At 51.2% G+C, this 19316-nt stretch overlaps 2 protein-coding genes across 4 annotated transcripts in view; both read left to right on the top strand.

The window, feature by feature from the left end:
- Positions 1–3523: 3523 nt before the first annotated feature.
- LOC147917694 (uncharacterized) lies at positions 3524–7241 on the top strand. Its single transcript, XM_087429084.1, has 4 exons — positions 3524–3536; positions 4847–4908; positions 6416–6617; positions 6883–7241. The coding sequence occupies exons 1-4, from the start codon at positions 3524–3526 to the stop codon at positions 7239–7241; spliced, it is 636 nt and encodes a 211-aa protein (XP_087285210.1).
- Positions 7242–8644: 1403 nt separating this feature from the next.
- AP3B2 (adaptor related protein complex 3 subunit beta 2) overlaps positions 8645–19316 on the top strand; it is a 33741-nt gene continuing 23069 nt past the window's right edge. The window contains exons 1-4 of one of the 3 annotated variants that reach the window (XM_004431984.3): positions 8645–8851; positions 17721–17796; positions 17940–18014; positions 18325–18420. In XM_004431984.3, coding sequence (XP_004432041.1) covers positions 8739–8851; positions 17721–17796; positions 17940–18014; positions 18325–18420 — 360 coding nt within the window. In that variant the 5' untranslated portion in view covers positions 8645–8738. Of the gene's footprint in view, positions 8852–11915; positions 12170–17720; positions 17797–17939; positions 18015–18324; positions 18421–19316 lie in introns of those variants that run through there. The other 2 variants (XM_087429140.1, XM_087429141.1) reach the window with 2 other exon arrangements.

Raw genomic sequence — 19316 nt, 5'->3', positions numbered from 1 at the left:
GATAAAGTTCAGGGCATAGCAGCTGGAAATTGAGGGGCGAATATCTCATAAAGGAGGGATCTGCAGAGAGGGGACCCCCTAAATCTGCATATGAAATTTCCTCAAATCCTTGGATGACCCCTTACTGCAGATCCACTGGGTGAGACTCCAAGGAGTCCATTGGAAAGCAATAGCTGAGAGGCAGATATTTCAGCTGCTGCCTACTCCAAGAGAGACAGAATTTGTAATTGATTTCCACAAATTTAAAGGAGCTTGGTAAATGCCTTGGAGTGTCCACTGAAATACCATGTGGGCCATGCCTTAGAAGACTATGTGCCAGAACTAAGGAATTCACCCTAATAATAATGGTGAAACCTAAACAGACTCACTATAACAAAGGGTTGAACCAAGACTCCACAAACTTGAGGTCAAGTTCAAGCTATTAATTCCACTGCCTGCTAATAAAAAACCCAACATTCTTTAGAAGAAAATAAAAGAATCCAGAATCTGTACAATGTATCATCCCCAATGTCCATTACACAAAATTTTAAAATCCTAGACATGCAAAAAAAAAAGGAAAATATAACTCAACATCAATAGAAAAGTCAGACAATGGCAGTAGATACCAAGACCACCCAAATGTTGGGACAAAACCTTGGAAGCAGCTATTATAAATATCTACCAAAGACTTCAAGGCAAAGATAGTCATAATGAAAAAATAGATAGGGAAATCTTAATAGAGAAAAGGAAATTATTTTAAAAATAGAAATTGTGAAACTGAAAATAAAATTAAAAATTCAATGAGTGAGCTTAACAGAAAATTGAAGGTGTCAGAAGAAAGGGTCAGTGAAATAAAGAAATCTAGAGACATCTCAGTCAAGAGACTGAGAAAAAAGATTGGAAAAAAAGATCTATCAAACAATATTAAGGTGACAGTATTAATTGGAGTTCTAGAAGGAGAGGAGAGAGAAAACAAAGTAGAAAAATGTGAAGAAATAAAGGCCAAAAATCCTTGCATTTGGTCAAGACAAAAATTTACAGATTCAAAAATCTCAGAGAACCACAGTGAGATATATATGAAGAAAACCACTCCTAGGCACATCATAATCAAACTGCTGAAAACAAATATAAAGAGAAAATCTGGAAAGCAAAGATAAACAACAATGACATACTGGAGAACAATAATTTTAGGTATCTTGGACTTCTCCCCTGAAAGTATGAAGGTGAGACAGTAGTGGGGGAAAATCTTTAAAGTGCTGAAAGACAAAGATCATTAATACAGAATTCTATATCCAACAGAATGAATGAAGATGAAATAAAGTCATTTTCAGATTAAAGAATTCATCTAAGAGAATTCATCACCAGCAGATCTGCACCAAAAGAAATGCTGAAGGAAATTCTTTGGGCTAAAGGGAAATGATATCACAGAAAATCTTAGATCTTCAAGAGTGAATGAAGAGGGGGGCCAGCCCCGTGGCTTAGTGGTTAAGTGCGCGCGCTCCATTACTGGCGGCCCGGGTTCGGCTCCTGGGCGCGCACCGACGCACTGCTTCTCCGGCCATGCTGAGGCGGTGTCCCACATATAGCAACTAGAAGGATGTGCAACTATGACATACAACTATCTACAGGGGCTCTGGGGGAAAAAAAGGAGGAGGATTGGCAATAGATGTTAGCTCAGAGCCAGTCTTCCTCAGCAAAAAAAAAAAGAGGAGGATTAGCAAGGATGTTAGCTCAGGGCTGATCTTCCTCACAAAAAAAAAAAAAGAATGAATGAAGAGGATCAGAAATGGTAAACATCTGAGTAAATATAAAAGACTATTTTTTCTTCTTTCTTTAAAATACAGGACAATTTCAAGCAAAAATTGTAACATTGCCTTGTGGAGTTTATAATGTATGTGGATATAATACATATAACAAATATAGCATAAAGGATGGGGCAGGGGATGATAGTAAATGGACCTATGTGGTTACAAGGCTTCTACATTTTATGTGAAGTTGTACAATATTATCTCTAAGTAGATTGTGAAAAGTTAAGTAGTTATGTTGTAGTTCCTAGAGAAACTACTAAAATATGAGATAAAGAGGTAGAGCTAAGTATCAACAGATAAAGTGGAATTCTTAAAAAAAATATTTGAATACTCCAAAGGAAGACAGGAAAGGGAGAACAAAAGAACAACAATCAGAAAGGAAAAAATAAATAAATAAAAAACGGTAGACCTAAATCCAACCATATCAATTATTACATTAAATATCTACGGACTAAACAGTCCAATTTAAAGGCAGAGATTTCCAAAATGAATAAAAAAGCAAGACAACCATACTCCATCTACAAGAGATGTACTTTAAATATAAAGACACAGATAGATTGAAAGTAAATGGATAGTAAAAGATATACCTGCAAACAGTGAGCATAATATCAGATAAAACAGACTTCAAAGCAAAAAGTATTAGCAGAGATAAAGAGAAACATTCATAACGATAAAAGATCAATTCATCAGAAAGACATAAGCATAAATGTTTATGTACCTAATAATAGAATTTCAAAATCCACAGAGCAAAATTCAACAGAATTAAAGGGAGTAACAGACAATCTCACAATCACAGTTGGAAGTTTTAATATTCCTCTCAACTGATAGAAAAACTATACAGAAAATCATTAAAGACATAGATGATCTGAACAACATTATCAACCACCTTGACCTAAATTGATATTTAGAGAATACTATACCCTAAAGGTGCAAAATAAACATTTTCAAGTGCACATAATATGTTCACCAATATAGACCATACGTTAGTCAATAAAGCAAGTCTCAATGAATTTAAAGGTGTTGAAATCATACAGAGTTTGTTCTCTGACCACAATAGTCTGGGTATGGGGCATTCAGGTTCCCTGGAGGCCAGTGAGGGGAGAAGGACAGGTTCAGAGAGAAGGCACAAGTGGCAGTGCTGGCACAAGCAGGTATGGGGAAGGGGCTGAACACCAGGAGAAGGGGAGAGAGGGTGGGTGAGGGCACCAATTACCCACCCCACACCCCAACCTCACAGTCTCTAGCCGCCACATGCCCCTAGAGCTGCCAGGAGGAGGGAGTGCTGCCATCAGGTGATGCTCAGAATAGGGCCCCAAGGCTTCCTGCTTGGCTCCTTTGTCTGCTTGAGGGGTGGACAGCTTGTCCTCGCTGCTCTGGCCACAGAAGGAGAGCAGCTAGCAAGGTGTGGAGTGTGGCTGCCACGAGGTGAGCTGCTTGGGCTGGGGGGCTAGGATGTAGGTGGGATGGCTCTGTGCCAAGAGGGAGAGGGTGGTGACCAAAGGCTTTGTAAGAGAAGCCAAGAGCCAGACCAGGTGCTAGAGGCTCAAGGGAAGAGCCTGCTCTGCCCCAGTGGGGATCCTCGACCCTTGTTCTGGCTGAAGGTGGCTGGCTGAGAGCAGTAACCCCAAAACCTTGCCTCCCACAGAGGAACTCTTTGTCCAGGGCCAGACTGAAGGGGGATGGGAGGGGCTGGAAATTTAGGCGGGACCATAGCCACAGAGCCAAGGGTTGCCACAATGACCCCACAAGGCCTGTGCTCGTCGAAAGGACCCCACTGGGCGGAGGTCCTGCAGGGGCCTCTGGGGGAAGGGTGGGGCCTGGGGCCTGTCACACCCAGTTTTAGGGCCACCTCATCACAGTTCCCCTGAAAGCCTCAGTCAGAGTGAGAAGCGAAAGAGCTCAGGCCCAAGAAGCCCCAGTGGGGTGGGCAGCACTGCCAGGCCCAGAGATTGGGATGCTGTCCCCTAGACTCTTGCTCACAGCTCCAGGGCCTTGCTCCTTTTCCTTTCTTACAGAGAAAGCGATGGCTTGGTTCAAGGAAAGCTAAGGGGAAGGGTGGTTGTTTCTCTAGGTCAGGGAGGATACCAGGCGTCAGTACTTCCCACTGGTGGGGTCTGGGGAAGGGGGGGCGCTCCTGTGCCAGCAGCATGAGAGAGACACTACTGTACAGTGGTTAAAGTCATGGGCACTGGAGCCAGACCGCCTGAGCTTGAATCCTGGCTCCTCTACTTACTAGTTTGTAACCTTGGCAAGCTCTCCAACCTCAGTTTCCCCATCTGCAAAATGGAAAAGAGACGACAGTATCTATTTCATGATGTTGTTGTTAGGGCTAAATGGGGCTTTAGCACAGTTTCTGGCAATAAATGTTATTATCGTTATGGACGGAACCCTATGTGTGCACCTAGATGCCCTACCTGAAGGGGTAGCTCCTCATCCGGACTCTGACTCAGAGTGGTGACGGGGCCAGACTCAGCACCCCCACCACCACTCGGGAACTTGCAGAGGGAGAGTTAGGGGTGGAGCCCTGCTCTCCAGGGGCTTTCCAGCTGGGTGATTTCCTGAGAGCTCAGGGGCAGGGGTCACAGGGAGGCAGCCAGCCTCTGAGGGCCCATTGTTCTTCTCCTCTGAGCTGAGAAAGATGCATTCTCCCCATCCCTCCTCCCCTGACCTCCGACTCTGCAGCTCAGGAGCAGACATGCTCATCTCTCCTTGTCTTGCTCATAAAGAGCTCTCAGTGCCTCACAATTGTCCTGTGATGCCCAGCCTTTTGAGCTTATTGTCCCCAGTTCACAGATGAGGAAGTTGAGGCCCTGAGGGAGGAAGTGGCTTATTTGATGTCCCATAAAGAGAAGCGGCACAGCCAGGACTCGGTCTCCCAGTCCTGTGTCCAGTATTGCAGCACAGACTCCTGGGCACCCCACTGCACAGCCATGCACTTACACCAGACAGCCCCACACACAGAGTGCACAGCCTGAGACCGGAGAGGCGGGAGGGGCAGCGGCTTGGACCCTCACTCATCAGCAGCCAGGTGGTGACAGCAGGTTTTTTTTCCTCCCTAGATGAGCTTCACATCCCAGGTAACTGGAGCAGAAGTCCTGAGCTTGTCTTGTCTTCTCCCCAGGTGGGGTGCCTGCTGCACCAACAGGGGCCAGAATGGTCCATCCTTCTCCACGGCTGTGACCACTGCTTAGCCCAGTGGGTACGGGGGGAGTGGGCAGCAGGAACCCAGGTGCCCTCCCCACCTGGTGGACTGCAGGAGAGCGTGACCAGGCCAAAGGGCTGTTCACGTGACTGGTTCTCCCTGTGGTCTCCTGAGGTCAAGGGAGAGGGGATGAGGGAGACCTGAGCCTAGCGTGATCAACCATCCAGGTTTTCCTGGGTTCCTGGGATGCCGGGTTTTCGATTTTAAAATCCAGCAAGTTCCAGGCAAACTGTGATGAATTGGTCCCCTGAGTCTTCCACAGCTCCCAGTCTGGGCAAATGAGACTCATCCAGTAATAAGGAGAGGATACTATGGACTGGGGCTGGGAGGGACAGGGAGGGTCAGGGACGGGAGAGACACGGTGAGCCAAACAGTGGTTGGCACTCTGCAATGTGGGTTTGGGCAGCCTTGCTCCTTATTTGTATATGAGTCCTTCCCACTGAAGTCAAATCTGCTGGAGTCAACTTCCTCCCTTCCAACAAACATAACCAGAGACCTGGGGGTGGTGGACCACTTCCTTCTTCTAGTTCCTCTGCCAGCCCAGGGTTGCTCAGTGCTCAACAGGCCCTACTTTCACCCCTTTCCCAGGCTCTCTCTGAGACCAAAGCTCAGGCACAGCCCAGGAGGCCATCCCCCCAAGTCCCAAAGCCCTCTGTTTCCAGTAAAAATAGGAGAAACCTGAACTAAACAGATTTCTCACTTCCTTATAGAGGAAAAGGAGGTAAGGGAGGTGACTGATGTTTAGTACAAAGGGCACAAGACACAGAGTTATGCAGACATACATTAAGCTGCGTGCCCTCCGGCAACATATAACCTCTGTGAAGCTGTTTCCTTATCCCGAAAATGGGGATACTGTACCCATCTGGTAGGACTGTATTAAGCATCACAATGAGCAGCTGCTCAATAGATGTTTGCTGCTGAGGTTGTTGGAGGGGTCTTTCTCCACTCAAACTGGGGAGGGGTTGCCTGTCTTGGCTCCAAATCTCACCCAGGTTTCTCTGTTTCTTCAGGACTTCTGCTCAACTCACATACACACAGTCCCCGGTGTTGCCTCCAGGGAATGGCAAGATGGGAGGTGGCTGGGGAAGGGGATCCTAGAGCAGGGGGAGGGGAAGAGAATGGAGAGGCTATAATTTGAGATGAGAAGAAAACCCTGGATGAGGAGGAGATCCCAACTGCTGGAAACTGAGGGTTCTCACCCGTGGCTCAGGGCAGCATTTATCTGTGATGTCCAGGCCTCTGGAGCTCCTCAGCACAGGAAAGCCGCTGTGCCGTAGTGAAGACATTCACCTTGGGCCTAGCTCCAAGCCACGTCTCCCTGAGCTCTGGGCGGATCGTCTTTCCCGTTGATCAGTGGAAGGAACCGGCTCCTCCTGCACCCTTGCCTGTGCAGACACCCAGCGGTCTCATCTCTTTCTCCCCGCAGGCCCTGACCAGGGCAGTCAGCACCGTTAAGTTCTTCCTCTCTGAGGCTTTCCTGGGGCAGCACTTCGAGGCCGTGGAGTTGGAGGGCAGCGAGCCTGAGCCAGGAGACCTCTTCCTGTTCAGGCTGAGGTCCCCCACCGGACGCTGGTGCGGGGCCCACGTGGGCGTGTACTGCGGCCACGGAGAGATCATCCACTTCGAGGGTGAGCGTCTCCGGTGGAAACACAGGCCCTAGTAGGGGAAGAGAGGCTGCCTGTCCAAGCCCTGCTCCACCAGTGGGCGGGCCACACAGAGATGACTACTGTGGGTCCCGAGCTGGGGGTCTGGGTCTCTGAGGATAGGCACTTGGGCACTCAGGGATGGAGCCTAGGGACCGCTGGGTCCTGGGAGATGGGGGGGCGGTCAAGGGGCTGGGATCACAGGAACTAAGCCCGGCTCTGATCCGCACGCGTCCGGCGTTCCTCGCAGGGAAGAATCCCGGTGGTCACGGGCTGCACACGTTTCTGGGCTCCTTCGAGGTCGTTGTATCCAAACAACGGCAGCGCCCGCTGCTACGCTCGCGCTGGCTCTGGCGTGTGCTGCATAGACGCGGCGGCATTGACCGCGCCGCGCTGGAGCGCCGCGTGCGCGAAGCCATGGACGCGGACCCGCCGCCCTATCACCCCACGCGCAGCAACTGCGTGCACTTTGCACTGCGTCTGCTCCGCCCTGGGCCCAGCCCGGACCCCCTACAAATAGACTGGAGTTCCTTTAGCTCGGTGAGTGCAGACCAGCTACCCCCACAGGACCCCACCCCGCCTCCGGAGCTGGTTGACAACTGCAGCTAACTAAAGCGCTCCTGCAAAATTCAGGCCCTGCCTCCCTACTCAGGCCACGTTCCTCAAACTCAGGAGCCGCTTTAGTCTGGCAGACCCAAAGCCCTCAGAAGCAAACTAGGCCTGCCAATTCGTCGAGGTTCCACCCCCCTAAAACCCTTTGGGGCCCACTCCAGGAAGGGCCCAGCTCACAGATCCCGGGCACATCTATTTACTTTAGTCGACCAACCTCCAAACCTAGGTGCTTAGTCAACCCCCATTCCCATTCACCGAATGGAACCTACCTACGGAGCCAAGCTCCACCCTTCTGGGCCCCGCCCATTTCCATCCAGGCCCGCCAATTCTGGTTGTGGAGACGTCGGGATCTTAGTCTACAGATCAAGACTCAGCCCTCTTCACTTCCTCCCCCACGCCCAGCCAAGAGACCCCACCCATCCAACCTGATGCCCCAAACTCGGGCCCAGCTAGATCCCATTCCCCATCCTGGTCACTACATTCCCTCTAGATTTAGGTCTATCCTTGGTGGACCTCGGGCCTTGGGAGCTGAACTGGAGGCCTCACTCTGGCGGTCACACCAGACCCTAACCCAGCCTCTTCCCTTTCCCTTCCTTCGTAGGTGTCAGTGGACGTGGACTTGACCGTGGACTAGGCTGATCTCAGGCCCTCCTGGGTGGGCACGGGTGCTCCAGAAATAGTCATTAAACTATTTTCCAAAGCTGAATTCGGGGTTCATCGTCCCCTCTATTCTGTCCCCACCTCTCCGTCCGCAACCTGCTGTAGGCTCCTGGGCGCTCTTGGACCAACCTTCCTTAAATTCCATCACCTCCGGGAAGGCCCCTGGCTTCCTAGTGAGAAACCAGAATGCCGTCAGAGGGGCCCAGATTTTGTAGGAAAGGTAGTGCGGGGAGAGGGCGCGTCCTTGGTCCCTGAGTCGGTCTCTGTGTGCAGTGCCTTCTTCCCGCTCTGGGACCCCTAGCCTTGTGGCACACCCTTCTCTTCAGTCCCCTTTCCTTCCACTGCGTAGGTGAGCATCTGCGCTTGTGTTTGGGGTGAGCGGAGCCTCTAGAGGCCGTTCAACCGAGACCCGGTGGTCGGGGAGTGGGAGAAGGCGTTCTGCATTCCCCGGAAAGCTGTCCCATGATCAACCCAGTAGCCTCCACCCACCCCCAGACCTGGCGGTGCATCGAGTCCCTTTAAAGGGCAAGAAATTTCCTTGGGGCGCGGGGCGGGGGGCGATTTCCGAGGGGTTTGGGCGGGGCCAGACCCTGCTGCACTTCCCCCACCGCCCCCGTCCGCCGACACGCCCTCCGCTCCGCAGGCGCCGGTGCCTTTAAGAGCCTCAGCGCGCGGCCCTGATTGATAAACCCGCGCGCCGCCTCCGCCACGCCAGACTGCGGCTCTGCAGAGCCCGGCCGCCCCCGACCTCCGCCCCGTCCGCGCTCCCTTCTTCGGCCCGGCCGCGTCCGGCAGCAGCCTCCTTCCCGGCGGAGCCCCCTCCCCGGCCGCACCATGTCGGCCGCCCCCGCCTACGGCGAAGACAAGGGCGGCTCCGCTGGCCCCGGGGAGCCCGAGTACGGCCACGACCCGGCGAGCGGCGGCATCTTCTCCTCCGACTACAAGCGGTGAGGGAGCCCGTCCAGCGGGCGGCTGGCCCGGCCCGACCAAGGCAGACGCGCCGGTACCGTGGACAGCGCCCGGCTATCTGCCGCGGCCCTGCCAGGCCCCGCCCGCACCCCCGCCCGGCCGCGCGGCCCGCCCGCCCAGCCCCCTCCCGCGGCGGCCCCGGGCCTCGGGACCCCCGCTCCCACGCCAGCACCCTGCCCTGAGGGGCCGGCCTGGGACCCGGCACGGGGGTGGGAGGCTGGTGGGGGATGGGCCAGCCAGCCCTATTTCTGGGAGACCCACCCTCCCGCCCGGATATTTGTCCTGTCTGCAGGTCCGCATTACAGGTTCCCCGCCTCTGTCGCGCGTGGCGAGTTGGCGAATCCGGGGGAGGGGTCAGAGTCGCGACCTCGAGCCTGGGGCCCGTGCAGGAAGGCCCGCCCTGGGTATAGACTCTGAGCCTCCCAGGCCTGGCCCCTCCTACAAAGCCATTTTCCCTCATTCGCGTCCACACATTCTCATCCCCATCTCCCCTCTGGCGCTCACACTCCTGCTCCCCACGTTGCCCCTGTGGTTCAGCCCTACCTAACTTCCCACTCCTTCCCTCCACCTTTGGATTATTCATTCGTTCATTCGTTTATTCATAAATTCTGAAACAAGCATTTTTAAGAGCCTACTGTGTGGAGTCTTGTCCTAGTCACTGTGAATACAGCTGTGAACATGAGACAGTCCTTCTCCTCAAGTTGCTGGAGAGGGGAGCACAGAGGAAGAATCTGTCAGTGACAATTCAGTGTAGTGGGGACAGTCAGAGGGTGAGGCACTGGTCTCTGGCCCTGGAGAAAAGTGAGAGGGGAGAGTGAGGGATGTTCCAGGCAGAGGAAACAGCTTGTAGGAAGGTGGGGAGATGAAGGAGAGCCAGGTCACAGATTTTGTAGGTGCTGGTACAGTGTGGCCAGAATCACTATGCAGGCCACTGGAGTGACCAGAAATGAGGGTGGCGAGATGCCAAGGTTGAGGGGGTGGGCGGCTGAAGAGTTCTAAGCAGGCCATATCAGCTTTGCATTTTAGAAGGATCCCAGGCTGGATCGTGGAGAAGAGATTGGAGGTGTGCTGGATCAGGAAGGAGACAGTGAGGAGGGTGTTGAAGTTGGAAGGGGGTAGATGATGGTGGCCTAGACTGTGGGAGGGGCTATTGAGGGGGTAGGAGCCACAGACCTGACGGTTATTGGGGGATGAAGTGAGAGGAAGAGGCTGAGAGAAGATAAGGATGATACTCAGGTGTAACTGGATAAATGGTGGAGCTATCCATACAGTGCAATTGTAAATAAAGACGTTATAATCAAATCTGTGGAAAATAATGTTGAGTTTGGCTTTTGACATGCTGCAATTATAAACTCTGAGGGACATTCAAGTCTAGTAGGTAGCTGGGTACTAGGATTTGTATTCCAGGAGAGATTATTAACATATATATGTTGATCAAAGCCACAGAAGGAAGTGAAGATAAGCCAGGGAGAGTGTATAAAATGAGTTCAGACGGGGCACAGGTATGACCTCGAAAGACAGGAACATTACGGGTGACCAGAGAGCAGGGAGGAGTGTTTCAGATTAACTGAGAAAAAGTAAACCAAAGGCAGGAGGAAAATAAAATGTGGTTTCAAGAAGGAGGAAGTGATCAGCAGTGTCAGTGCCCTTTGAGGTCACCTCAAAGAAAGAAAGAAATCGTGACCATCCCATCGGTTTGACAAAGAGCAGGTCAACACCGCCCTGCTCCAGTCCCCACCTCCTGCCCTGGGAGACCAGTTCTGGCAAAGTCAGGAGAGGAGGAGCTAGACTATTTTCTCCCCACATTCTATTATGAACAATTTTAAACATACAGAACAGCTGAGTGAATAATACAATGAATACCTGTATCCCTCCACCTAGATTCAACCATTGTTGACACTGTGCCACACTTGCTTTATCTAACCATCTACCCATAAATATTTTTGGCTGAACCGTATAAGTTGCAGATGTCATGGCCCCTCAGCCCTAAATTCTCGTCAGCATCTAAAGCCAGATTAAAGTGAATAGAGGAGCAAATAGGATGTGAATAAATAAAACATGGCGAATGGAATTTTGCTTTCAAGAAGTTTGACTGTAGAGGGGAGAGAGGGAAAGAGTTGCTGGAGGAGAACATCGGCTCAAGAAGGTTTATTTTATTTTTGTTGTTATTTTTGTTTGTTTATTATTAGGATAGGAAAGCCTAGAGCAAGTTTAACTGCTGATGGGAAGGAGCCAGTAGTGTGGGAGGGGCTGCAGGGAATTGAAGGAGGCCCATGTCCTGAGTGATGGAGGAAAGGCTTCCAGAGCTGGGTGGGGGACTAGCCGGCTTCAAGGAGGGCAGCTCTGCCCAGAGGGAGGAGGGCAGGAGGAGGGGAGACCAGGGACGCAGATGTGTGGCAGCTGCAGGGGATTTTATCTAAGGCCTTGCATTTTCTGTGAGAGGCAAGAAAGGAAGCTGTAAGAGCAAGGACAAAGGTATGGCGGGAATTTGAGGAGCATCGAGGGGGTTGATATATAGCGAATGAAGCCAACCATTCCTGGCAGGGGAGACGCAATGGGGACAAGGGGGCCAAGGATGTGAGCGGGCGAGCCATGGAGGATGGCCTAGGCCAGGTAGGGAGGAAGTAGAGATAAGAGAAGGCTGATAGGAAGGAAGAAATCGAGAAAGACAGGTAAGGATCAAGAGGGTTCAGGTCAGAGTGAGAAGGGGGTGTACAAGATTTCTGAGGAGGAGCAGTTGTGGGGAGGCAGAGGTCCAGCTGTGGTGTGAGAGGGGAGATGAGGAGCAGCCCTCACCTCTGTCTGGATCAGCTCCCCTGAGCTGTGGACCCCACCTGGAGAGTGAGGGTTGGCGTAGTTCCCAGGCCCAGCCCTCCTCCTCTCCTGTGTCCTTGTCTCTGAGCACTGAGGAGGAAACCAGAGCCTCCCTGCCTGCCCGTGTCTGGTTTCTGAGTTTCAGGGGCAGGCTGTCTGGTGACAGTGACAGGCTTCCCCGGCTTCCTGGTGAGTTCAGTCCCATCTCCAAGCAAGACCTGGTGCCGGATGCAGCGATTCCTGCAGCTCCCGGGGGCCGTGGTGAGGCCAGGGGGCAGAGGGGCCTGTGGGGCTGATCAGGAGGCTGCCAGCCCTGTCCTGGCCCCCAAAGGTGGGCCCCCACCCTGGTACCAGGCCCTGCAACCTGAGGAGCTTCAGTGGCTTCAGGCCTCAGAGGAAGACACAACCCCAGAAGCATCCCTGGAAGGACCTTGCCCAGAGACTGGCCAAGGCCAGAGCCAGAGCCAGCGCCAGCCACTACGGTACAGAGGAACCCCTAGGGAGCCTCACCCAGACAGCCAGGGAGGCAAGGGATGAGCAGCTGCCACTCTCAGCCCAGACTCCTTCAAGTCTAACCTCCTCCGGAGGAGGACTGGGCTGGCATTTAGGGTCCAGGCAAGAGGGGGAGGTGTCAGGAGGCTTAGTATGGAGACTGAGAGTATGAGTGGGGGAAGATGAGCTTAACTCCCCAGAAGCTCTGAGGAGAGGAGGATAGTCAAATATTCGAGGGTTGAGGTCCCACCTTGACCTTTTCCTCCCCCCGGTCCTAGCTAGAGTGGGCTCTGGGTAAGGTTTGGAGACTAGATAAAGCAGAGTTTGCCAGTCTCTCCTGCCTAGTGGATTGGGACTTGGGTGGTGAGGGGAGAGAGGCAGATGTATCAGGGGAGGTGAGCATGTCTGGCCTCAAATACCATGTTTTACCTACCCTGGCTGGCTCCAGCCACCCCCCAGGGAGTGCCTTAGGCCAGGCCAGGCCAGGGGTCAGGTCAGAGTGCGGTGTAAGGGGATCCGATTATGGGAGATTAATGTTTCATGGCCTTAGAGCATTGCTGTGTATCTCTCCCTTCCTCTCCCCCTTGGGAACATAAGCTGGGGGTGGCGAAGATGAGAGACCCAGGGCGGTCACACCCCAGGAGGGAGCTGGTTTCTGTTAGTGGGCATCTGACAATCCTGCCTGTGCTATGTTTGCTGTACATCCGCTGTCCCTCCCCTCCCTCAATTCCCCCTTTGCCCAGGGCCCTGGAGCTTTCAGGGGCCTGGAACGTATGCACTAGGCTCGGGGGTGGAAGTAGTACTTATGCCCCTGTGCGTGCCCTGGGGCTTGTGCATTTGACATAGGCCTGTGGCGTTTCGGGGAGTGCTGAGGACCCCCAGGTGTGAGGAAGTCTGCTTCAGAGAATGTCCAGTGTTAAAGGGACTGGACAGACTCTGACTGCTGACCATTGAGGACACCCCCCTGACCCCTCAGGAGTCAGAGGATCTTGAGGCCGGATGTATTTGATCTTGGAAGCCTGAATTTATCATCGAGAATCTCAAACAGGAGTCCAGTGTCCACTTTGGCAAATGAGACTGGAGTGACCGAGTTTTGTTAAAAAGGTGTTTGTGTATGTGGTGTGTGTGTCTGCGGAGGGACATGTGTGGGGTGTGTGCACTGTGTGGGACGCTCATGTCTAGAGGAGGGTGTGGGGAGTATGGAGAGGTCTTGTGGGGATGTGTGTATGTGTTTGTGGGTGTCTGTAGGGATGTGTAGGTGAGGTCTGTGTGGGGGTTTATGTGTGGAGAGTGTGTTTTTGTGGGAAGTGTCTACGGGTGGTATATGAATCTATGACTGTGTTTTTGTGGGGGTTGTAGGTGTGTGTCTGCAGGGGTTCTTTGTGTGTGGGGAGGGTTTATGTATGGATTGTATGTGTGTCTAAGGGGTGTAGGTGTGTCTGTGGGGGTATAGATATGTCTTTGGGGGTAGGGGTATGTCTATGGGGTGTAGGTGTGTCTGTGCGGGAGATATGGGAGTGTTTGTCGTATACGTGGGTGGTACTGGTGTTGGTGGGGGTGTTGGGGTGTGTGGGTGTGTATGGGGTGTGAGCTGACTGTGGGGTGTATGTATGGAGGATCCTGGGGGTGCAGTGGAGTGCGTTTGTATATTGGGGAAGGTGGTGCCCAGCTCTGTCATTCTTCCCACACCCTCGGTGCTACCCAGACCCAGCTGAGTGGTCTGTACTTCTGTCTACACCCCCGTCGTCCTGAGCTCAACCCCCCTAGGAATTGACTGGCTGGTTTGTGTATGGGAGCGTGACAAAGTGGTTATCTCCTGGCCCTGGCTTGGCCATGGGAGAGTAAAAAATGTCCTCTGGTTTTAGGGGCATCCCTCCAAGTAGGGGAGTTTTAGATCAGCATGCCTGGGGCTGGATATCTTCTCCTGCCCTCATCTGACAGCTTAGCAAGTCCTCTGTGTTCTGGAAGGCGTCAACTTTCTACTTTGCTTCCCATCAAAAATCTCTTCAGGAAAGACACTTTCTAAAATCCTTGGAACATCAATTTCTTAGCACCCCTTCTGTCCTTTCTATCTGTTAAGCACTCACACATTTCTGCAAAATGCAGCCCCATGACTAGGTGTGTGTTATGTCGGGTTCTTCTCTTAGCATTTATCACTTACTCATTTCTCAGCATCAGAAGCTGTCACATTTGCCTCTTTATGACTATTATCATGCTCTTCCCTCTCCTAATATTGCTACCTCCAATTTCTGATTTCCTGTTTGTTTCAATTCTGTGACTAACTTTGCACACACTACTTTTTAATTTCTACCATTGGTGATACCTCTCGAGGCTGGGTTCTCATGCCTGGGTCAAAAGCTGTGGGTTAGCAGAGTATCATCTGGGAGATTAGAGAATATGCAGGTTTCCACACACAGCTGCTCACCAAATTTTGGAATTGTCTTGGCAATGCATGAGTGCCTCAGTTGTCCCACAGCTCTGTCAGCTGTCTATAGACACACTTTCCATGTTTTTACTCACAATTCTCTGTTCACTCCTTTGACCACCAGCCTGTGGACCTCTGAGTATGGTTGGGGAGGTTGTTCGCTGCACAAGGGCACCTGGCCAAGGAATACCAGACCATGCTCCACTCACTGAATGACGAGCAACAGCTTAGGGCTATGTCTACCTGGAGGGCCAAGCGGGTGGAGGATGGGCTTGCAGCAGCCCTGACAGTGAATGCTGGATATGGACACTAAATTTATATCAGTTCTTTATTTATTTTGAATATTAAACTTTTATTCACCATATCCCAAATATTTTCCATTCTGTTGCTGTTCTGGGCTGAATTGTGTCCTGCTCAAATTCATCGGTTGAAGGCTTAACCCGCAGGACCTGAGAATGTGACTGTATTTGGAGGTAGGGCCTTTAAAGAGGTGATTAAGTTAAAATGAGGTCATTGGGGTGGGCCCTAATCCAATATGATTGGTGTCCTTATAAGAAGAGGAAATTTGAACAGGGACACACAGAAAGAAGACCGTGTGAAGATATAGGATCTACAAGCCAAGGAGAGAGGCCTTAGAAGGAACCAACCCTGCTGACACCTTAATCTCAGACTTCTAGCCTCCAGAATTGTGAGAAAATAAGTTTAGGTTATTTAAGTCACCCACTCTGTGGTACTTTGTTATGGCAGCCATGGTAAGTGAATATAATTGCCTTATTTTTTTCCTTAAATTTAGTTTTATATACCAAAGTTAAAAAAATTAAACCTAGCAATCTTGTTACTGATAATTTTATGACCTTGAAAATTAAAAAATTTCCCCTTCCGCTTCCATAATTAAAAATAATTTAACTATACAGGACCAGCCCTGTGGCCTAGTGGTTAAGTTTGGTGCACTCCACTTTGGCAGCCCAGGTTTGTGGGTTCAGATCCCGGGTGCAGACCTATACCACTCATCAGCCACACTGTGGTGGTGACCCACATATAAAAAATAGAGGAGGGGCTGGCCTGGTGGCATAGTGGTTAAGTTCGTGCATTCTACTCCGGTGGCCCAGGGTTCGCAGGTTTGGATCCCAGGCATGGACCTATGCACCGCTTATCAAGCCATGCTGTGGCAGGTGTCCCACATATAAAATGGAGGAAGACGGGCACGGATGTTAGCTCTGGGCCAATTTTTTCCGCAAAAAGAGGAGGATTGGCGTCAGATGTTATATTAGGGCTAGTCTACCTCACACACACACAAAAAAAATAGAGGAAGATTGGCACAGATGTTAGCTCAGGGCTAATCTTCCTCAGCCAAAAAAAAAAAATTTTAACTGTTAAGCAAATGTGGAGTTTATTTTGGTGTGAGGTATGTATGTGTACAAGTTAAATTCTTTGCTGCAAAGCAGTTTCCCAACAGCATTTATTGAAAGGGGAAAAAGGTTCTTTCTTCCTTTGGTGAGGTATTTGTCCCTAATGTATCAAACTTAGACCCATTGATGAAATTTCCCCCTATGACCTTGACTTTCTATTTTTAACCCGGTACTATAGAGCTTTTCTCATTGTCATGTTGTTTTGTGTATTGAATTCCGGTAGGGTGAGTTGTCTCTCATTATTCCATTGTTCTCTTCTTTTCCCCAAAATATTCTTTCGAGTTCTTACCTATTGATTTTTTTTGCCAGGCAAATTTTGCTATCATTTCATGAAGTTTGACAAAATGCTTTCAGTGAAATTTCAATGCAGGGGCCGGCCCCGTGGCTTAGCGGTTAAGTGCGCGTGCTCTGCTACTGGCGGCCCGGGTTCGGATCCCGGGCACGCACTGACGCACCGCTTCTCCAGCCACACTGAGGCTGCGTCCCACATACAGCAACTAGAAGGATGTGCAACTACGACATACGACTATCTACTAGTGCTTTGGGGAGAAAAAGGGGTAAAAAAAGGAGGAGGATTGGCAATAGATGTTAGCTCAGGGCTGATCTTCCTCACAAAAAAAAAAAAAAGAAATTTCAATGGACATTGCATGAAAATGTATTGGCTTGAGGACCACCTTTATTCCCCTCAGCCATGTGCAAGGGGTAATTTTTTTCAAATCTTCACTTATTTCTCCCATTATGGCTTTATAACTCCCCTGAATGAGTGTTGAATGTTGAGTGACAGGTCTGGCCTTCATTGTGAGGCCATCTCGACAGACCCTGGAGTGTCTGGGACCTGTCTACTCCTTAGAATCAGCTCAGTCTATGGGGTCAGGGCCTGGGAACACACTTGAGGTGGGGCAAGGGCATCCTGCTCTTGTTTTGATACCCACCTTCTTTTCACTTTTGACATCTACTCCTTTCCAGGTCCTTCTCATCCATCCAACTGGCCATTTCCTGGGCAGGGTCCATACCTTTTCTACCCTAAACCCTTCCTCTTGTCTCCCAGCTCTATGTCCCTGGCTGTGTTAGTTTCCCAGGGGTGCAGTAACAAAGTACCACAAACTGGGTGGCTTAGAAGAAGACCAATTTATTGTCTCACAGTTCGGGAGGCTAGAAGTCCAAAATCAAGGTGTCAGCAGCGCCCTGTTCCCTCTGAAACTTGTAGGGGAGACACCTTCCTTGCCTCTTCCTAGCTTCTGGTAGCTTCCTGGCAGTTTTTGGTGTTCCTTGACTTGTAGATGGATAACTCCAATTCTCTGTCTTCACATGGCGTTCTCCTTGTGTCTCTGTCTCTTCACAGGGCCATCTTCTTATAAGAAAAACAGACATATTGGATTAGGGCCCACCCTACTCCAGTATGACCTCACCCTAACTAATTACAACTGCAACAACTCTGTTTCCCAGTAAGGTCACATTCTGGGGTACTAGGGGTTAGGACTTCAACATATGGTTTTTGAGGGGATGCAACTCAACCCATAACATTGCCTGGGCCACATGTTTCCCCCAACCCTGAGTTCCCTGATCCGTACTTCACCCCCTTCCCCTCTGGTCAGGTCCTGCCTGAGCCTTCCCTGCCCGTGTCCCTTCTCTCTGCCTGGATTCTCCTGATTGATACCCCTACCCCCACCCTTATGCCCTCAGCTGACCTCTTGTGCCCCTCATCAGGCATGATGACCTGAAGGAGATGCTGGACACCAACAAGGATTCCCTCAAGCTGGAGGCCATGAAGAGGATTGTGGCGGTGAGCGGGAAGGAAGGGGGCCTCTCTTGGGGGAGGGGCCCAGGGATCAAAGAGCAGCTCTCCTTGGCTCCTTGTGGACCTTCCCCTAATAAGTGCTGGCCCCTTCCTTTCTCCTTCACCCCTATCTTGACTCCACCACCCAGATGATCGCGCGCGGAAAGAATGCCTCCGACCTGTTTCCCGCTGTGGTGAAGAATGTGGCCTGCAAGAACATAGAGGTGAGCACTCCCCAGTGAGAGATCGCTCATGCCCACCTCCACCAGGAATAAACTCAAGCTGGCTGGGGGTGAGGAAGGGAACGATCCAGCCCCTGGGGGCCAGACCTGCTCAAAAAAGTCCCTGGTCCAGGAAAAGACACTGTCTACATGTCTCTGAACTAGATGTTGATCAGAGTGAAGAAGCCGGGGTACACTCCAGACGCTCTCCCCCACTGGAAGACTTTGTCCCCATGGACCATAGCTGGCTGGGGTGATGACATCTCCTTGGGTGGGGGTACCAGTCCCTGCTGAGAAACCTGCTCTCCCCCAGGTGAAGAAGCTTGTCTACGTGTACCTGGTGCGCTATGCTGAGGAGCAGCAAGACCTGGCCCTGCTGTCTATCTCCACTTTCCAGCGTGGCCTAAAGGTCAGAGGTCTCAATTTGCCTCCCTGGGGCTTGGGCCTTATTGGTGCTGTATTGGAGGAGTGGGCCCAGGGAAAGGCCTGAGCATGGGGGGCAGGCTCTGAGGGCTCCTTCCTACCTGCCTAGTGTTGGGAGGTCAGAGTCAGAGAAGAAGACCAGCCAGACCCTCAGAGGGTGGAGGCCAGCTCAGAAGGGGCATGAAAGATGAAGTGGGTGCCCAGGGACTGTGTCTCTCCTCCTCTGAGGAGCCTATGATAATGGCTGCCTCGAATATGAACCACTTGAGCCCTTGACAATGGAAAACCCCTCAGCCCTCACACCCATTAGTGAAAAGGATTTGTGGCCCACAGCCAGGCAGAAGTCAGCCTCCCTAAGACAGGGGTCTATGAGGGGAGCTGCCGACCTGGATTCCTCACCTCTGGGCGTCAGAGCCTTGGCACTGGCAGGCTCACCAGTGCACATATCTGTAGAGAACAATGACTTTGGAACCTTTTCACCTGGAACTTGGTAAGGAGGACAAAGGGTTTATTGAAAGCAAATGAGCTCCACCGAGAGGAAAACAACCAAGTTTACCATGGAAGAGAGTGGCCTCAGATGGGGAGGTTGGGTTCCAAGGTCAGCACAGAGGACATAAACACATGACCGCTCCCTTTTCAGTAAGTTCAGTACAGCCAATTATTCCTCTAGAGTGGGACCAAATTGATTGTTCTTCTGTTTAGCACCAGAAGTAGTTGACTTGTCTTAGATGCCCCAGTGTATACAAAATATCCACTTTTAAAGACCTGGATCACATCTGTTGTGAAATGCTCTTGAGGCAGGCAAAAATTGAAATCACCTAAGGGAAGGGACTGTGGAAATATTCAAGTCCTTTATAATGGAGTGGCGCTGAATCCTCCCAC

The sequence above is a fragment of the Ceratotherium simum genome, chromosome 3 (assembly GCF_057802395.1).
Source record: "Ceratotherium simum simum isolate JZ-2026a chromosome 3, ASM5780239v1, whole genome shotgun sequence".
NCBI classification, from domain to species: domain Eukaryota; kingdom Metazoa; phylum Chordata; class Mammalia; order Perissodactyla; family Rhinocerotidae; genus Ceratotherium; species Ceratotherium simum.
Note: the sequence above shows the minus strand (reverse complement) of the source record. Positions and strands in the feature narration are given on the sequence as shown.